Here is a 17,844-nt window from a genome sequence, read left to right on the forward strand (position 1 = left end):
GGAACTGAGTTTGCCAAGAGACAGAGTCAGGAGTTGAACCCTGGTCTGCGTGACCCCAAAGCACATGCTCTGGACTGCATGTGATCCTGCACTGAGTTGGCTTCAAATCCAGTCCCCAGCCCCTGAGCAAAGTTTTCTCATCCCTCCAAATCCGCTCTCTCTTGTCATGCATCAAGCTCTGAAAATCTATACCCTCCACGCTGTCCTTTCATTAGGCTCTGTGGCCCTGAGAACCACAGCCAGTGATGAGGAGGGACCAACAGCCCCTGCCCTGTGTTAAGATGTCCAAAGAGCCAAGGACAACAGATTTGTTCCTCCCGACAGTGCCCACTCTTCTGTTTTCTTGACAAAAAAAAAAAAATCCAACCACTTACATAAGACCAGGAAGGCTAGAAAAATACATTTTGAAGTAAGTGATATTCTACAAACATCCCCAAGGGGAGCATGAACTCTGAGAAAGGACCTCAAATAGGGAAAGCCAACACCCTGAACCAAGGCTTTCTCAGTACGGTCTCTTACAACACCACAGTAAATTGCCTAAGAATAGCCCCAAGGCTTCTGTGAAATTTGCAAAGGACGTTCCCATCCCTCATCCACATGGGGCCCTCTACATCCCCTGCAGTATGGGGAAACAGCACAGGGACAGTGACAAATGCCTTTGTCTCAGAGCTCACAGCAATGGCATGGTGGGGCCCAGACCCCCGAGACCTGTGCTGCTGCAGTATAGTGGGCAAGAGAAAGCTGCAGGCAGCGCGGTCCAAGAGGATGCAGGGACCCTCCTGGGCCTGGGAGGTGTTGTGTGGAATGTGGCTTTTGCTCTGTGTGCAGTAGGAAATGCTGGAGGGTTTTGAGCAGAGGAGTGGCATGGTCTACCTTACATCTTTTTTTTTTTTGGATGGAGTCTTGCTCTGTTGCCAGGCTAGAGTGCAGAGTGCAGTGTGGTGTGATCTTGGCTCACCGCAACCTCCATCTCCCAGGTTCAAGCAGTTCTCCTGTCTCAGCCTCCCAAGTAGCTGGGACTACAGATGTGTACCACCACACCTGGCTAATTTTTGTATTTTTAGTAGAGACGGGGTTTCACCATGTTGGCCAGGCTGGTCTTGAACTCCTGACCTCCTGATATGCCCGCTTCGGCCTCCCAAAGTGCTGGGATTATAGGCATGAGCCACCGCACCTGGCCTATCTTACGTCTTAAAATGACTGTCCAGGCTGCTGTGTGGAAGAGATTGTAGGCGGGCACAGTTAAATGCTGGGAAACCAGCCAGGACCCACTGGCAATAATTCAGACCAAGCTGATGGTGGCTGAGGAGTAGTTGTGAGATGTGGTCATGTTCTGTTAGTGTCAGCAGAATCTCCTGACAGATGGGTTGTGGGAGATAGGAAAAGGGGAAGAAAGGGCAACTCCACAGGCTGGGACTGGAGCAACTAGATGGACTTGGCACCATTTCCTGAGAGTGAGGACAGGGGACTTAAACTAAATTCCCTCTGAATCCCAATCCCAGGGCTCCAAGGTCAACTTGCTGCTTTGGCTTCAAGACTCTGTAAATCTTATCCAGAAAGATAAGATCCATCCATCCAGTCATTCATTCATTTGTAGCATTAACAAACATTCACCAGTACTTACCATGCGGCAAACATAGGAGGCACTGTAGACATGAGGATTAATTAGACTCATACCCTGCCCTCAAGAAACTCATAACTTGGAGGAGATTCAGAGATCAGCCATCTCCACTTATCAATTCAGTTGTTTGGTCACTCAACAAACATTCATTAGCACTCAGTTTCTGACAAGCAAGTGTCATGGTAGAGATTGAAGTGGTTGGTCTTGCCCTTAAGAAAGTCCTAGCCCAACTGGAGAGCCTGGGGTTACCCATCCTTACTCAAATATATTCATTCATTGGTTCACTAAAGAGTCACCACACCCAGCCTGTGCCAGAGTCTGGGAGAGGACTCCTGTTGGATGACCCAACAATAGGCTCTGGTGAGTGTCTCCAAGCAACAAGGCTTTCCTCTGGAGCCCTGGCCTCCCCCAAGGGTTCCACCTGTTGCTCTCCCAATGTGAGAAAGCCCTGGTGGCAGCTGCCAGTGTCCAGTGCACCCCCTCCCCACAGCATGCTGGGGGCTAATTCTGATGTCATCTTTCTGCAGAAAACCATTAGCCTATCCCTCCAGACTGCCACCCTCAAAGCCATCTGCCCAGGCCCCATCTGACACTCTTGACATCTGCAGGTCCCAGACCCTACGATGTGTCCACTCTGGAGGCTCCTCATCCTCCTCGGGTTGCTGGCCTTGCCCTTGGCACCGCACAAGCAGCCTTGGCCTGGCCTGGCCCAAGCCCACAGAGACAACAAATCCACCCTGGCAAGAAGTAAGCTAAGCCCCATGCTCTGCCTGCTGCCCACGGGGTTGGGGAGGTGGGAAGGTGCCATCTGGGCTCCACCACTAACCTGCTGGGTGACTTCAGGTTAGTCACTTATCCTCTTTTTTTCTTAGACCTCAAGTACAGAAAATTGAGGTTGTGTTGATTATATGCCAACTTCTAGCACATCCTCATTGGCACAAACCACTTCAAGGTCCCCCTTTTGTTTTATTTTCTTATTTCCCCCTTTATCCCTTATTCTCACTCCCGTATCTCTACTGCCTTGGCAGGCACTGCAGTGTGTTTAATGGATGTATTTAAATATGCCTGTGTCCTTGTATGTTCGGTACTTTAATTTACATAAATTGTATTGCCATATATATCCCATTCTGTTTTTTTTTTTTTTACTGGTTTCACTCAACACTATGCTGTTGACATCTATGTTGCTTCAGCTGGTGCAGAAAGAGCCATAAGATTCATCCACCCCAGTTTATTTGGCTGTTCCCCTCTGGAAGAACATGCAGGTTGTCTCTAACTCTCCACGATTATAAAGTACACTGAGATGAACCTCCTTGCACGTGTCCCTGTTACAGCCTGTGGGAGAATTTCTCTGGGATATACCTAGAAGGAGAGTGGCTGGGTCCTGAGGTAGAGATAAACTCAATATAACCAAAACTGCCAGAATCCTCTCTAGAATGGCCACGTGGTCTACACGTGCTCCGGTAAGAAATGACTATACCTGTCTCCCCATGTTCCCCAGCACTGCCAAGTACTGAGCTGTATCAGTCAGCTAGGGCTGTCCTCACAAGATACCACAGACTGGGAATTAAACAACACACATTCTTTTTCTCACAGTTCTGGAGGCTGGAAGTCTAAGATCAAGATGCAAATAGGGTTGGTTTCTGATGAGGCCTGTCTTGCTGGCTTGCAGACGGACATGTTCTCCATGTCTCCATATAGCCTTTTCTCTGTGCATGCAGAGAAAGAGATCGCTTCTGTTTCTTCTTATGAGGACACCAATCCCATCAGTTTAGGGCCACATCCTAATGACCTCGTTTAACCTCAATTAGCTCTTTAGAGGCCCTATCTCCAAAGACAGTCGCACTCGGGGAGGAGAGGACACAATTTGAACTGACACTATTTTTAGACTTTTTTTTTTTTTGCCAGTTTGATATGTAGTTGAGTGATAACTACTTGTTTTAGCTTGACTTTATCTGGTGAGTGGGAAGTTTGAGCATCTTCTACTTTTGTTAACCATTTTGACTTTTTTTCTTGGAGACAGAGAGTCTCGCTCTGTCGCCCAGGCTGGAGTGCAGTGGCATGACCTTGGCTCACTGCAACATCCGCCTCCCAGGTTCAAGCGATTCTCCTGCCTTAGCCTCCTGAGTAGCTGAGATTACAGGTGCATGTCACCATGCCGGGCTAATTTTTGTATATTTAGTGGGGATGGGGTTTCATCTTGTTGGCCAGATGGTCTTGAACCCCTCACCTCAAGTTATCTACCCACCTCGGCCTTCCAAAGTGCTGGCATTACAGGCGTAAGCCACTGTGCCCAGCCCCATTTTGACTTCTTTGAATTCCCTGTTCCTACCTTTTGTCCGTTTTTAAATTTGCGTTTCTGGGTTTTTTTAATCCTCTTTGATTTGAAGAGACATTACTTAATTCTTGATATTAGCCCTCTGTCAGATTTATGCATTGTGAATATTTCTCCCAAACTGTCATCCGTTAACTTTGCAGGTCCTTCACTGAACAGGAATATTTTCAAATTCATCAATATTTTGTTTTATAGTTTGTGTTTGGAGAGTCCTAAGACCTGGCTCCTACCTCAGACATATTCTACTTTGTTTTTTCTAATAGCTTTATAGTTTTACCTTTCACATTTAAGATTTTAACCCATCTCTGGAGGCTATCTTTATGCCTGTGTATGTATGGCAGAGATTCAGCTTCGCTTCTCTCCATGTGACTCAGTTTCTCTAACTTATCTACTAAATGATCAAATTCCCAAAAATGAGGATTCACTGCTAAGCTCCCTGTGCTGTATCTGTATATTTGTTTTATGCCAATAACATAGTATTGTAAATACAACATCTTTGTAAAATGCTGTTTTATCTGACAGACCTATATTCTTCCAAATGAGTTGTAGAGTGTGTTGAGTTCCTTTAAAAAATTCATCTGGCGGGGCATGGTGGCTCCCTAGCACTTTAAGAGGCTGAGGTGGGAGACCTCTTGAGCCTAGGAGTTCAAGACCAGCCTGGGCAACATATCAAGATCCTGTCTCTACAAAAATAAAATTAGAAAATTAACCAGGTATGGTGGCACACGCCTATAGTCCCAGCTACTTGGGAGGTTGAGGTGGGAGGATCACTTGTGCCCAGGAGTTTGAGACTGCAGTGAGTTATAATTGTGCCACCGCACTCCAGCCTGAGCAACAAAGACCCTGTCTCTTAAAAAAAAAAAAAAAATCAGACCAGGCGCGGTCGCTCACGCCTGTAATCCCAGCACTTTGGGAGTCCAAGAAGGGAGAATCACGAGGTCAGGAGATCGAGACCATCCTGGCTAACACAGTGAAATCCCATCTCTACTAAAAGTACAAAAAATGGTGTATGGTGTGGCAGGTGGCGAGGGCCTGTAGTCCCAGCTACTCAGGAGGCTGAGGCAGGAGAATGGCTTGAACCCAGGAGGTGGAGCTTGCAGTGAATGGAGATCACGCCACTGCACTCCAGCCTGGGCAACAGAGCGAGACTCTGTCTCAAAAAAAAAAAAAAAAAATCATCTGGAAATTTGATTGGAGTTAAAATGAATTTGTTAATTTAAAGGGAGTTGATATTTTTTACTTCCCAATCATAAACCTAGTGTATCTTTCCATTTATTCAGATTTTACTATCCCATAATATAAAGTCCTATCAATGTCTCAAGCATGATTTGTTAACGTGATTCCTAGAGAATGTATAGTTTTCATTGCCATAGTAAATGCTACCTAATCTTCTATTATATTTTCTAGTTGGAATTGCAGGTACAGATGGAAGGAAAGCTGTTGACTTCTGATATTCAAAAGCCTTGCTGACCTCTTATAGTTTTATTATTTTATTTATTCTGTGGGTTTTTCTATCTAGAGTATTATATTATCTGTAAGTAGTAATAGCTTTATCTTTCCTCTTCTAAGCCTTACACTCCCTGTGCCTTTTTCTTATCTTGCATTGTAGCCAGAGCCTTCTACAGGAATGGAAATGAATCCAGAATTCCCCTCCAGGCATATTTTCTGTAGGTTTTTGGAATATAGTGTTTATCACATTAAGCTTGTTCCTTATGCCCCTAGTTTTATGAATGTTTCTTAATCATAAGTCAGTATTGACCTTTAACAAAAGTTTCTCTGCATCTAAAATCACTCTTTTCCTCCAACCTACTAAATGTGATAAATTGTACTAATAGATTTTTCTGCTATTGAACCTTCCCAACATTTCTAAAATGAACATTTTTATGATGTAGTATTAGGTTTTTGGTGTTGTTGTTGTTGTTTTTTGTTTTTTGTTTTTTGTTTTTTGTTTTGCAATGATGTCTTGCTCTGTCACCCAGGCTGGAGTACAGTGGTGGGATCTCAGCTCACTGCAACCTCCACCTCCCAGCCCAGGTTCAAATGATTCTCCTGCCTCAGCCTCCTGAGTAGCTGGGATTACAGGTGCCCCCACTACCACACCCTATGGATTTATGTATTTTTAGTAGAGACAGGGTTTCACCATGTTGGCCAGGCTGGTTTCAAACTCCGGACCTCAGGTGATCCGCCTGCCTCGGCCTCCCAAAATGTTGGGATTACAGGCGTGAGCCACTGCGCCCGACCAAGATTTCATTAACTAATCATTTGTTTAGGATCTTAGCAAACTTTTCGTACATAAAACTAATATGTAACTTTCTTTTCTTGGTATTGTCCTTGAGGCTAGGAAAGTTATACTAACCTCAGAGAATGAATTTAACATCTTTCTGTCTTTCCATTTTCTTTCACAGTTTTCTCTTTATAAAAGTTTGATAAAACTCTGCGTAAAATCTTCTAGGTCAGAAGCTCTTGGAGAATGAGATCTTCAATCACCATTTTTATTTGTTAAGAAATTTCTTAATTTCTTTGGTTATGAATGTTTTCTATTTTTCCTCTTTAGAACTTGGAATTTTGTGGTCTATCATAAATGTATCCTTTTCATTTAGGTTATTGAATATATTGGTGTATAATTCTGAACCCAGGTAACCTCATTTATACAATAAATGTGGTTAGAATGTTAGTTCATGAAGCTGCTTTTCAAACTTAAATGATGAAAAGTATGTGAAAAGTGCTTTGACTGTGCGTATGTTTATTACTATGACCAGTAGCAGCTTCTCTGCAGTAACCCAGAGTTCTCAGCGTAGGGCCTGATCTCAGGTAGGGTCAAGAAGTGAAATTATATTATCAATCAGTTAGAGTACTTAGCAGCAGGCAACAGAAAACCCAACTAAACCTGGTTTACACAATTAAAAAAGTTGTCATTTTATATAACTGAAAGTCAGAGATAGGACAAGCTCCAGGTTTGGTTCAGTCATGAGTTCAAAGCTTACCTCCAGACTAGATTTTGTCAATTTTTCAGCTCTGTTATCATCATGGTTGTATACTCATGCTGGTTCCCAGTGTGGTAAGAAAATGGCAACCCATGGCCATTGGCGCTATAGGCTGTCTTGCTTCTTTCCAATAGGAGAAAGAGAAAGGAATTTTCCCCTCAAACGTGAAACATGAGCTCTCCTGTTTGGTCTGATAGAGCCAACTGGGTCATGTGTCAACTTTGAACCCAAAAGAGTCAGTGAGGGTGAGGCACACCTGATGGTTCAGATAATCAACAGCCTCATCTAGACCAGGAATTTAAGGGAGTACTTGAATCAAATCAGGGTTCAGATGAGGAGGATAGAATGAATAAATGGATAAGTGGATGGATGAATGGACAGATGGATGGATGGATGGATGGATGGATGGATGGATGGATGAATATTAGACTGGCAACCACTGGTATCTGCTGCTCACAAATTCCCAAGCACCACTATAATCACGAACCAAGAACTACTAAGAGCTCTGGACATACCTATAAGTTCACTCTATCCTTGAAACTATTTGTTTAATATTTATCTCTCCTAGTAGACACAAAACTGGTTTGAATCCTCGGTGCCTAGCTTGGGGCCTGACACCCACTGGATGCTCAATAAATATTTGTTGGATGAATGAATGAATGGTCTTAATATTCCTCACAAGGACCTTGTGAGGTACTGCCCCTATTATACAGATGAAGAAGCCAAGACCCAGGGAGATGATAGAGCCAGGATTTGAATCAAGATCTGCTACTCCAGACACATTCTTGTTTGTAAGCGACAGAAACAAACATTGCTGAAACAAACAACTCCAAGATGCTGTCTTGGAGGAGGGGGATGGGGTGTGACAAAGGTTTCTGCTACTCTGCAGTAACCAGAGTTCTCAGTGTGGGACTTGATCTCAGGGCAGGTAAAACCAGTGAAATAATGTGCCCTGTGGTACACTCTGAGGTTCATCAGAGCTGAATCCTCATCCCAGGCAGGAGGGTCTAGAGACAAAATAGGCAGGATTTAAGCATCTCCAATAGCTTTAAAAATTCCTTCCTTTGGGAGATTTATTCTTTTCTGATGGAAGTTACACTGGGTCCTGCAATTTATTCTAGATATGGTGTGGAAATTTACATCTATTCTCTCCACACTTACCCATCTAAATTTTCTCTTCAACCAGCATTGACTCTGATCTACATCCCATATATTAGCTCCGTGCTCCAGACTGAAATACAGTGTTGGGTGAACTTTCAACCAGAATACCCCCCTTTGAGCAGCTGTTGCTTGCCAGACCCTCTGCAGGTTTTTTTCTTTATTTCTCACATCAATCTTGCAAAGCATAATTTCATTTCATAGATGAAGAAGGTAGATCTCCATGGGGAGGCAGTGACTTGCACCAGCCTGCAACCCAGGTCTCTGAATCCCAAGCCCCCCACCTTTTCCATGACACTGTGCAAAGTCAGCGGTCTTTGTGCATTTCCAGTTATTGCTCAGGGCCTCATAAAGCACAACGCAGAAAGTCGAATCCAGAACATCCACTTTGGAGACAGACTGAATGCCTTGGCACAAGTGGCCCCAGGGATGGTGGGCTGGCTAATCAGCGGCAGGAAACACCAGCAGCAGCAAGAGAGCAGGTGAGACCCTGAGTTCCATCCCTGGCCCTGGAACTCTTTATAGAGCTCTAGATCGAAGGGTGGAGCTGATGGGGGGCTGGGGAAGTTCAAGGCCCGTGAAGAGGGAAGGTAGGAAGATTGAAAGAAGAGAAGGTGGAAGGCCCACACGAGGAAGAGTGGGGGCCCAGCTGCACAAATCAAAACTGTGTGGCACTGTTAGGGCCACTCTGGGGCAGCTTGCAGTCCAGGGCTCCCGCACCTGACTCTTGCCCTCGGATCATCTGTAAAAGAATCACACTGCAAATCCCATTGCCAGGCCCTCTTTATAGACAGGACAGTCTTGTTTCTCAGCAGGAAGCCTTACCTGTCCTGATTTCCCTCACCCTTGCGGGGCCTCTGCTCTTTCCTTGTGCAGCATCAACATCACCAACATGCAGCTGGACTATGGTGGGACCCAGATGTCATTCCATAAGGAGTGGTTCTCGGCAAACATCTCGCTTGAATTTGGCCTTGAATTGAAACCGTGAGTCATACAGAAGCAGCATTTGAGAGGTGCTAGCCCTCCTTGCAGGGGACCTGGGAAATCCAGATCTTTTTGATCCCAACCTAAATTCAAATCCTGGCTTCCAAAGCCACTTGCTGTGTGACCTTGGGCAAGTCACTTCACCTCTCTGAGCCTTGTTTTCTTCACCTGAAATATGGATGACAATCTTTAGTCAGTGGAAGGAAGTCATTTGCTCATTCAAACCTATGAGAGTTCACAACAACTGGGCTTGATAAAAGAGAGAAAGGGAGAACTGCTGTAATCATCTCATCGCCCCGGTTCACCATCCTCCTGTTCAAACTATCCTTTGACATCCACTGCCCCCAAGAAAGGGAGGATGCAGCTAAATGGGAAAGATTTTTGAAACAGAGATTAGCTCTCAACGTTTGAATTTCCAAAGGCCTATTTAAGGGATTTTCAAAGTTACTCTGGCTACAGCTGTTTTCTCTTTAATCACTGACTTCGGGATTTAACTGGGCCTAGTTTGTTGAAAGGACTTAGAGTGCCAGGGGAAGCCCTGACGGTGGACAGTGCCTGTCTTTGCCAACACGGAGATTTCTACTCTTTCTCTACCTCCTCCCCTTGTCCTTCCTCCTCCTTCTTTCTCATCTGCAGGCCCTTCGATAACAACATCATAAAGATGTGTGCACACATGAGCATCGTTGTGGAGTTCTGGCTGGAGAAAGACGAGTTTGGCCGGAGGGATCTGGTGACAGGCAAATGCGATGCAGAGCCTAGCAGTGTCCACGTGGCCGTCCTCACGGAGTAAGACCCCAGCTGCCCCTCCCCAGAGCTGGGCCTCCTTCCTGACAAGCCCCAGCTGCAGCGTCACTTCCTGACCATCTCCTAAATTAGTCCAAAGCAGATCTCATCCTTCCCCCAGGATCTGCTCTTCCTCCCGTGTTCCCAACAGTGATGATCCTACCACCCTCCCAGAAGCCAGACTCTTCTCCCTCCCCACTCCTCAGGCCCATCATCACCAGTTCCCATTAATGACTTCCTAGTAGCCCTCAGCTTCTCTCTTTCATCTCCATCTCCTACTCCACTACCCGGAGCACTACAGGAGCCCCCTCCTGGCTTTCTCGGATCTCCCCTCCTACTCTCCATTCCCCATCCTGCAGCAGAAATAACTTTCTAACACAGAAAATTGGCCATGCCCAAGCCCCTGCTCCAAAGCCTCCAGTGGTTCCCAGTGCCCTTTGGATAAAGAGTAACCCCCAAATTTCACTCAAGGCCCTGCTTGTCCTCTCCCCTGCCAACTTTTCAGCCCTTTGTCCTCCACCACACACCATGCATTTTTACACCACTGTGCCTTTGCACATGCTGATCCTGTTGCCTGGAATGCCCTTCCCATCTTCCCTGAAACTCCTCCTTATCCCTCATTCTTTCGTATGTTTCCCAAAAACCTACTGTATGCCAGCACCACACCTGATGCTAGGGATACAGTGGTGAACAAGACACAAAATACAGCTTTAATAAAGCTCCATAGACTGGCTGACCAAGTCTTTCAATTTCAACTGACTGTAAGTCCCTCGAAGGCAAGATTTGTGCCTAACTTATCTCTGTAATTCTGGAATGCTGAAAGCAATGAAGACCTCAGTGGATGTCTGATCATTTGTTCATCAGATATTCATTGAGTACCTAGATTGTACCAGACATTCATGGGAGGACAGTGGAAGGGAAAGGCTCTGGAATCTGGTGCTCTATTGCCATGTTTCTCATATAACCAGCACTTATTAGCTGTGTGAACTTGGGCAAGGTCCGAGCTACCCCTTTGATGATCACTGACAATGATACTTCTGGCACAGGGCTGAGTGAGGATTAAAAGACTGTGGAAGGCATACTCAACACATACCTCCTGGCTTTAATGTTGCCTGGATTGCTCTGTTGTGTTCTGTTCTGTTCTGTACCTCTACCTTTCTTTCTAGAGCTATCCCACTAAAGATGAAACAGTTCCTCCACAACCTCAAAGATAACCTGCAAAAAGTTCTCCCACAACTGGTAGAAAGTCAGGTAAGTTTAGAAAAAACTTTGCATCTTGAGCAATCTTGAGTCCGAGGGTCAAGGCATATCCACTGGCAATTTAGCAAAGGATTTCAAACATTCAGTTTTAGAGCTTGAAATATCTCAATTTGAAATTTCAGGTGGCCATGAGTTTTGTCAGGCTATCCTTGAGCAAGAGACTTTGCCTCCCTGAGCCTCAGTGTTCCCACCTGTAGCATGGGAACCACCACAGTCCCTGTCTTATATATGAGGATTTGTGGAGACAAAGCGTGGAAGTGTTGTGCATGACACTGAGCAGGTAGTTGGCGCTCACTACCAGGGAGCTGCTCTGGCCACGATTCCTACTGGAAAAATCCCATGGACTTGAAGTTTCCTGCCACAGGCACTTCAGTTTTCCTTTTCCAGACCCTGGCCTGATCCTTCTCTCTGTGCTGATGGTTCAGGTATGTCCTCTGATCGGTGAAATCCTCGGGCAGCTGGATGTGAAACTGTTGAAAAGCCTCATAGGTGAGTGTCTGGTCTGTCCAGTGAGGACTCCTTAGGACTGGCAAGGGGCTGAAAGAGGTACCCCCGTCCCTGGAGCCCCCAGGGAGGCCTGCTAAGGGGCATCTGCATGTGCTGTGAGAACACTTTAGAGGTGACCATATTATGATGACTACACTGTCCCCCAAGAGAGCTGGGACAGCAGAAGTTACCCCTACCAAGCAGGCTGTGCCCTGCCAAGTCACTGAAGTCATCAGGTTACCAGGGATTCTAGCTTCTCCCAAAATCTCCACCCAATGCAGTAGGGAGCACTGGCCCCATCCCAAACCTGAGATCATCTCTACTCCAGTTACAGATAAACAGTTATAGTCCCTGCCCATATAGAGCTCATAGCCTAGTAAAGTGAAGACACCAAGAAACAAATAATTCAGCATCATTTGGGGAGGGTTTTCATGTGAACACTCCCGGCACCCGCCTTTGGTCACCATGGATAGATGAGGGTTTCCCTTCGGTGTGGGAGTGGGGAGGTGGGCACGCTGGTGACAGATGCTACCTTTTCTCTTTACAGAACAGGAGGCTGCTTATGAACCAACCCACCATGAACCCAGCCAACCCTCTGCATGCCAGGCTGGAGCGCCCCCCAGCTGACTACTGCTGATCAGAAGGAAGGTCCACATCTTGGGACCTTAAGTCTCCCTTAGAGTGGGGCTTCTGCTACCCTAAAAACTTTACCCCAGGCCCTGTGGACATCCCATCCTCTCCCACAATAAACTCCAGCTCTGAAGGATGCACAGGTCCCTCCCGCCTGGGCCCTGGAGTTTAGGTCTAGAAGTCAGATCTGATGAAGTATCCTCCTGAGAACAAATATCCCTACGGTTGCTCATCAGCCCAGAAATGCCAACAACAACAAAAAAAAATGCAAGGAGGGGCCTGTTGAGATTTCTCATTCTCTCATTCTTTCATTCCATATTTACTGGACACCTAATATGTGTCAAGAATACTGCAGGGCTCCAAGGGGGTGTAGAGAAAGGGTGAGAGAGTGGAAAAGTGAAACCATGGGCACCAAACACACCTGAGCTCACCTTCAATTCGGCCCAACTGGCAGTTCCATGAGGGTGTAGGTGCCATGCAGCATGGTGACCCATGCCCCAGCATACAGCTGGCACAGAGTACGTGCTCAGTAAATATTTGTGGCTCAATGAGTGGTTGGATTCTAGTCTTAGGCTCCACTAGCTGCATTTGGGACAAAGCTTGTTACCTTTTGGTCTTCATCATTTGCAAAATGGGAATAGAAATCTTGCAAGATGTGGAACAACAGAAGCCATCCAACGCTGCTGGTGCGAGATCAGTTCTACCACCACTTTATAAAGCATCTCCTAAAGTTAAACATAGGCTTGCTTTAAAACTCAGCAATTCCACTACTTAGTGTATTCTCAGCAAAAATACATGCACGTGTGGAGCAAAAGGCAAGGAAGCTCATAGCAGCAACGTTCATCATAACCCCAAACTCAGCATCCCCCCCCATGCCCATCAAAAGAATGAATAAATAGAATGGGCAGATATCTTGTGGGATGGGTACCCACTGGAATCTCTATAGTGATGGAAATGACCTACAATTGCCCACAGCCACATGGATGAATCTCATAAACAGAATGTTACATGAAAGAAGCCATAGGCAAAAGGGCATGTGTTACATCTCCCATTTATGTGACTCCCAAAACGGCAAAACTAATCCGTGCCACCAGAGATAAGATAGTGGTTACCTTGAGGCAAGGGTTAGATGCTAAGAGGGCATTGAAGGGGGCTTCTGGAGAGCTTATAACATTCTGTTTCCTGATCTAGGTGCTGGGTATGAGAAGGGATGTTTGGTTTCTGAAAATTCATTGAGCTATTTACATATATGCATTTTTCTTACGTGTAATGCACTTTAACAATTTTGACAATAAAAATATTGGCCAGTTGTGATGGCTCACACCTGTAATCCCAACACTTTGGGCGGCTGAGGCTGGAGGATTGCTTGAGGCCAGGAGTTCGAGACCTGCCTAGGCAATGCAGCAAGACCCTATGTCTACAAAAAGCTTGAAAAATTAGCTGGAGGCAGCAGCACGCACCTGTAGTCACCGCTACTTGGGAGGCTGAGGCAGGGGGATTGCTTGAGCCTAGGAGTTCAAGGTTACAGTGAGCTTTGATTGCAACACTGCACTCCAGCCTGGTGATAGAGCAAGACCTTGTCTCTCTAAAAAGTCCATATATGTATTTATAATGCAGGATGCTTGTAAGGAGTAAAGTCATGAAAAACCATTTGCAGTATATTTCATATGTGATGGGTTCATGGAAAATGCTTATTAAATGTCACTTAATCCAGCCAGGCACAGTGGCTCATACCTGTAATCCCAGCTCTTTGGGTGGGTGGATCATTTGAGCTCAGGAGTTTGAGACCAGCCTGGCCAACATGGTGAAACTCCGTCTCTACTAAAAATACAAAAATTAGCCAGGCATGGCGATTTTGTTGCCTGTAATTCCAGTTACTCAGGAAGCTGAGGCAGGAGAATTGCTTGAACCCAAGAAGCAGAGGTTCAGTGAGCCAAGTTCATTCCACTGCACTCCAGTCTGGGCAACAGAGTGAGGCTCCATCTCACCAAAAAAAAAAAAAAAAAAAAAAGTCATTTAATCCATTGTTAATCATTTGACTGTTAACTATTCAATTATTAAATATGAATTCCACTCTCCTCCAACCAAGAGTTGAAAAAGCAACCTGAGAAATCAAGGGAAAATAGAACACACATATTAATCACAGTGGCACACACATTAAACACTTGTTATATCCAGAGCTTTTTGGTGCTCAGAGCTTACATCCAGCATCTTATCAATGCCTCCCAGCAACCCCACCAGATAAAAAATTTCAGCTCATTTTATACGTGAGAAGCCTGAGGCTCGGAGAATAAAGTCACTTGTCTAAGGTCACACAGTAAGGAAATGGCCACATTGACTGCACTCAGGCAGCCAGCTCTAGAGCCCACACTCTCAACCACTGTCAATCCTCCCTCCCGGTCTTCCTTCCTTCCTTCTAACACCCCCCACCCAACCACATACACACTCACGCACGCACACACACGGTGGGGACTGATGAAATATGTGTTCAGTGGGACTGACAAGCTCAAATAAGGAAATGTCAACAGCTCAGAGATGAGAATAGGGCAGGAGAATCTCACATCTCTGTCTTTGAATTCAAGCTCCCTAATCCGAAATGCTTCACCGGGGATTTGCAACCCTAAACGCTAATGTTCCCCTTGCCAGCCGTGAGCTTGTGGAGTTCTTCCTGATCGTGATTCAAAGAGCAAACACAGGAGGGCCAGGCCTGGTCCCCAACAAGGCTACCTGGTTCACTGGTGAAGGCAGCTTTTGTCTGCCTTCCTCCTGACCCTTTCTGGGCTGGCGCAGGGCTCCCTGTAGGGACCTTCTTGGGTTTCTGGCATTCTGTTTTCATTTTAAGGTTCATGGAGTGCAGACTCATTATATTTCCTCCTGGAAGGGCTTGTTGGACAATGGACCTCTATTAGGGTACTGGGGTTCACACTGGGGGATGGTTTAAGGCTCCAATTCAGCCTCAAATGTTCAGAACCTCAGTCCTGGCTCTGCCCCTCTGTGCCTTATAACTTCCATGCCCTCCCACTACTGGGCACTGACTCTGTGCCAGGTATTGGGCTGGGAGCTACATGTGTTCCCCCAAATTGGAGGGGGTACAACAAATCAGTTCTAGAGATCTGTCATACAACATTGTGCCTGCAGTTAACAAGGCTGTATTGTACACTTAAAACTTTGTTAAGGCCAGGCACAGTGGCTCACGCCTGTAATCCCAACACTTTGGGAGGCTGACGGGGGCGAATCACCTGAGGTCAGGAGTTTGAGACCAGTCTGATCAACATGGTGAAACCCCGTCTCTACTAAAAATATTAATACAAAAATTAGCTGGGCGTGGTGGCACATACCTATAATCCCAGCTACTCGGGAGTCTGAGGCACGAGGAATCACTTGAACCTGGGAAGCAGAAGTTACAGTGAGCCGAGATCATGCCACGGCACTCCTGCCTAGGAGACAGAGCAAGACAAGAAAGAGAGAGAGAGAGAGAAAGAAGAAAGAAAGAAGGAAGGAAGGAGAGAGAGAGAAAGAGAGAGAGAAAGAAAGGAAGAAGAGAGAAAGAAAGAAGGAAAGAGAAGGAAAGAAAAGAAAGAAAGAAGAAAGACTGTGTTTAAAAAAAAAAAAAACTCTGTGGATCTCATGTTAGGTGTTCTTACTACAGTAAAATTTCTTAAGGCTGTGCACGGTGGCTTACTCCTGTAATCCCAGCACTTGAGAGGCCAAGACAGGCAGATCACTTGAGCCTATGCAACATGGCAAAACCCTGTCTCTACAAAAAACATGAAAATTAGCCAGGCGTGGTGGTGCACACCTAAAGTCCCAGTTACCCAGAAGGCTGAAGCGAGAGGATCACCTGAGCTCAGGAGGTCGAGGCTGCAGTGAACTGTAATGGCACCACTACGGTTCAGCCTGGGCGACAGAGTGAAACTGTCTCAAAAGAAAAAAAGAGAGGGTTTGGCAGGGGAAGCGCTCCATCAACGGGAGGGCTCCAGGGAAGATGGGCAGGTGCTTTCTGAACTGAAAATTGTGATGCAAACTTGCACTTAAAGTAAGGGCACTGAAGCCAAAGATGATAGTCCGACTTCACCTATTCCCAGTTGAGATGACCCTGGGCAGGTCACTGCCCTCCCTGAGCCTCAGTTTCCCCACAGGTTTGTTATAGGTGGCATAAAGCACTAGTGTCTCACGAAAGGTTGTTTATCATTAGTAGTAGTTTGTTTTTTTTTTTTTTTTTTTTTTTTGCCCTTTAAAAGCAAGTGCAAAGATTAATCTCAAAAGCAAGCGAAGCTTGCCTGAAGGAAACCCTACTTGATAATATATATTTTTTTCATCTAAGTTGGGGTTCCTGGCTCTCTAGGAATGCTCTGGAGCTTCCAAGTCCATCTGAAGACCCTCTCTAACTCAGTCCCCACTCTGAGCTTTCTCCTGGGGAGGAGATCCCACATCCCATTCTCACATTCTGGAGAAGAGACCTTGCATACTAGCATAGGTCAGAGCCCTTTGAAAAATCAAACCAATTCTGCCCTTTAGAAATGGATCTTTTGTTTGTTTGTTTGTTTGTTTGTTTGTTTGTTTGTTTGAGACAGAGTCTCACTCTGTCGCCCAGACTGAAATGCAGTGACGCAATCTCAGCTCACTGCAACCTCCACCTCCCAGGCTCAAGCAGTTCTCCTGCCTCAGCCTCCCGAGTAGCTGGGTTTACAGGTGCACACCACTAATGCTCAGCTAATTGTATTTGTAGTAGAGATGGGGTTTCACCATGTTGGCCAGGCTGGTCTTAAACTCCTGACCTCAAATGATGCACCCACCTTGGCCTCCCAACGCGCTGAGATTACAGGTGTGAGCCACCACACCTGGCCAGACATGGATCTCTTGATTGACAAAACACCCTCAGCAAAGGCTTCCAAACACAATTGCAATCTGAGAAGTAGGAAGGAAAGGCACCACTTACAGTTTCTGAGAAACACATGGGGAGGGTGTTGATGTCACTAGTGTGGGATTAACCTCTTAAAACGTTCATGGTGTGTCCTTCCATTTGTTTCCTGGTGCCTTGAGACCTTTCCCCTGTTCAGGGCATGGAGCATGCAGTCCCTGTGGTCACAAGGGAGGGCAGTTTCTTTTTTTTTTTTTTTTTTTTTTTTTTTTTTATGTCTCAAATTACTGCCTTTTATTTTTCTTTTTTTTTTTTTTTTTTTTATTATACTTTAAGTTCTAGGGTACATGTGCATAACGTGCAGGTTACATATGTATACATGTGCCATGTTGGTGTGCTGCACCCATCAACTCGTCAGCACCCATCAATTCATCATTTATATCAGGTATAACTCCCCAATGCAATCCCTCCCCCCTCCCCCCTCCCCATGATAGGCCCCAGTGTGTGATGTTCCCCTTCCCGAGTCCAAGTGAGCTCATTGTTCCCTAGCTTTCAATTCAATCATCACTTGGGGAGGTACAGTCAGGCTTTGCTTTTATTGAAACTTCATTCACTGTTCATTATTTGTACTCAATCTCTTACTTTTTATGGTTTGATGAGAATTAAAAGAGATGATACTCTTAAAGTACTTTATCACAGAGACTGGAACACAGAAAATGCTTACTAATTGTTAACATTGTATTTC

The 17,844-nt window shown here is 45.6% G+C and overlaps 1 protein-coding gene across 2 annotated transcripts; it reads left to right on the forward strand.

Moving 5' to 3' along the window:
• Positions 1–2,013: 2,013 nt before the first annotated feature.
• BPIFA3 (BPI fold containing family A member 3) lies at positions 2,014–12,517 on the forward strand. 2 transcript variants are annotated; one of them, XM_023220614.2, is made up of 7 exons: positions 2,029–2,368; positions 8,427–8,577; positions 8,972–9,079; positions 9,716–9,865; positions 11,029–11,113; positions 11,548–11,611; positions 12,156–12,517. In XM_023220614.2, exons 1-7 carry the CDS (start codon positions 2,245–2,247, stop codon positions 12,233–12,235), a joined length of 762 nt encoding a protein of 253 aa, XP_023076382.1. In that variant the 5' UTR covers positions 2,029–2,244; the 3' UTR covers positions 12,236–12,517. The 2 variants fall into 2 exon arrangements, with proteins under 2 accessions (XP_023076383.1, XP_023076382.1); XM_023220615.1 differs by lacking the exon at positions 8,972–9,079 and having other exon boundaries at positions 2,014–2,368; positions 12,156–12,424.
• The last annotated feature ends 5,327 nt before the right edge of the window (positions 12,518–17,844 follow it).

This window comes from Piliocolobus tephrosceles, chromosome 20 (genome assembly GCF_002776525.5).
Source record: "Piliocolobus tephrosceles isolate RC106 chromosome 20, ASM277652v3, whole genome shotgun sequence".
Taxonomy (NCBI): Eukaryota; Metazoa; Chordata; class Mammalia; order Primates; family Cercopithecidae; genus Piliocolobus; species Piliocolobus tephrosceles.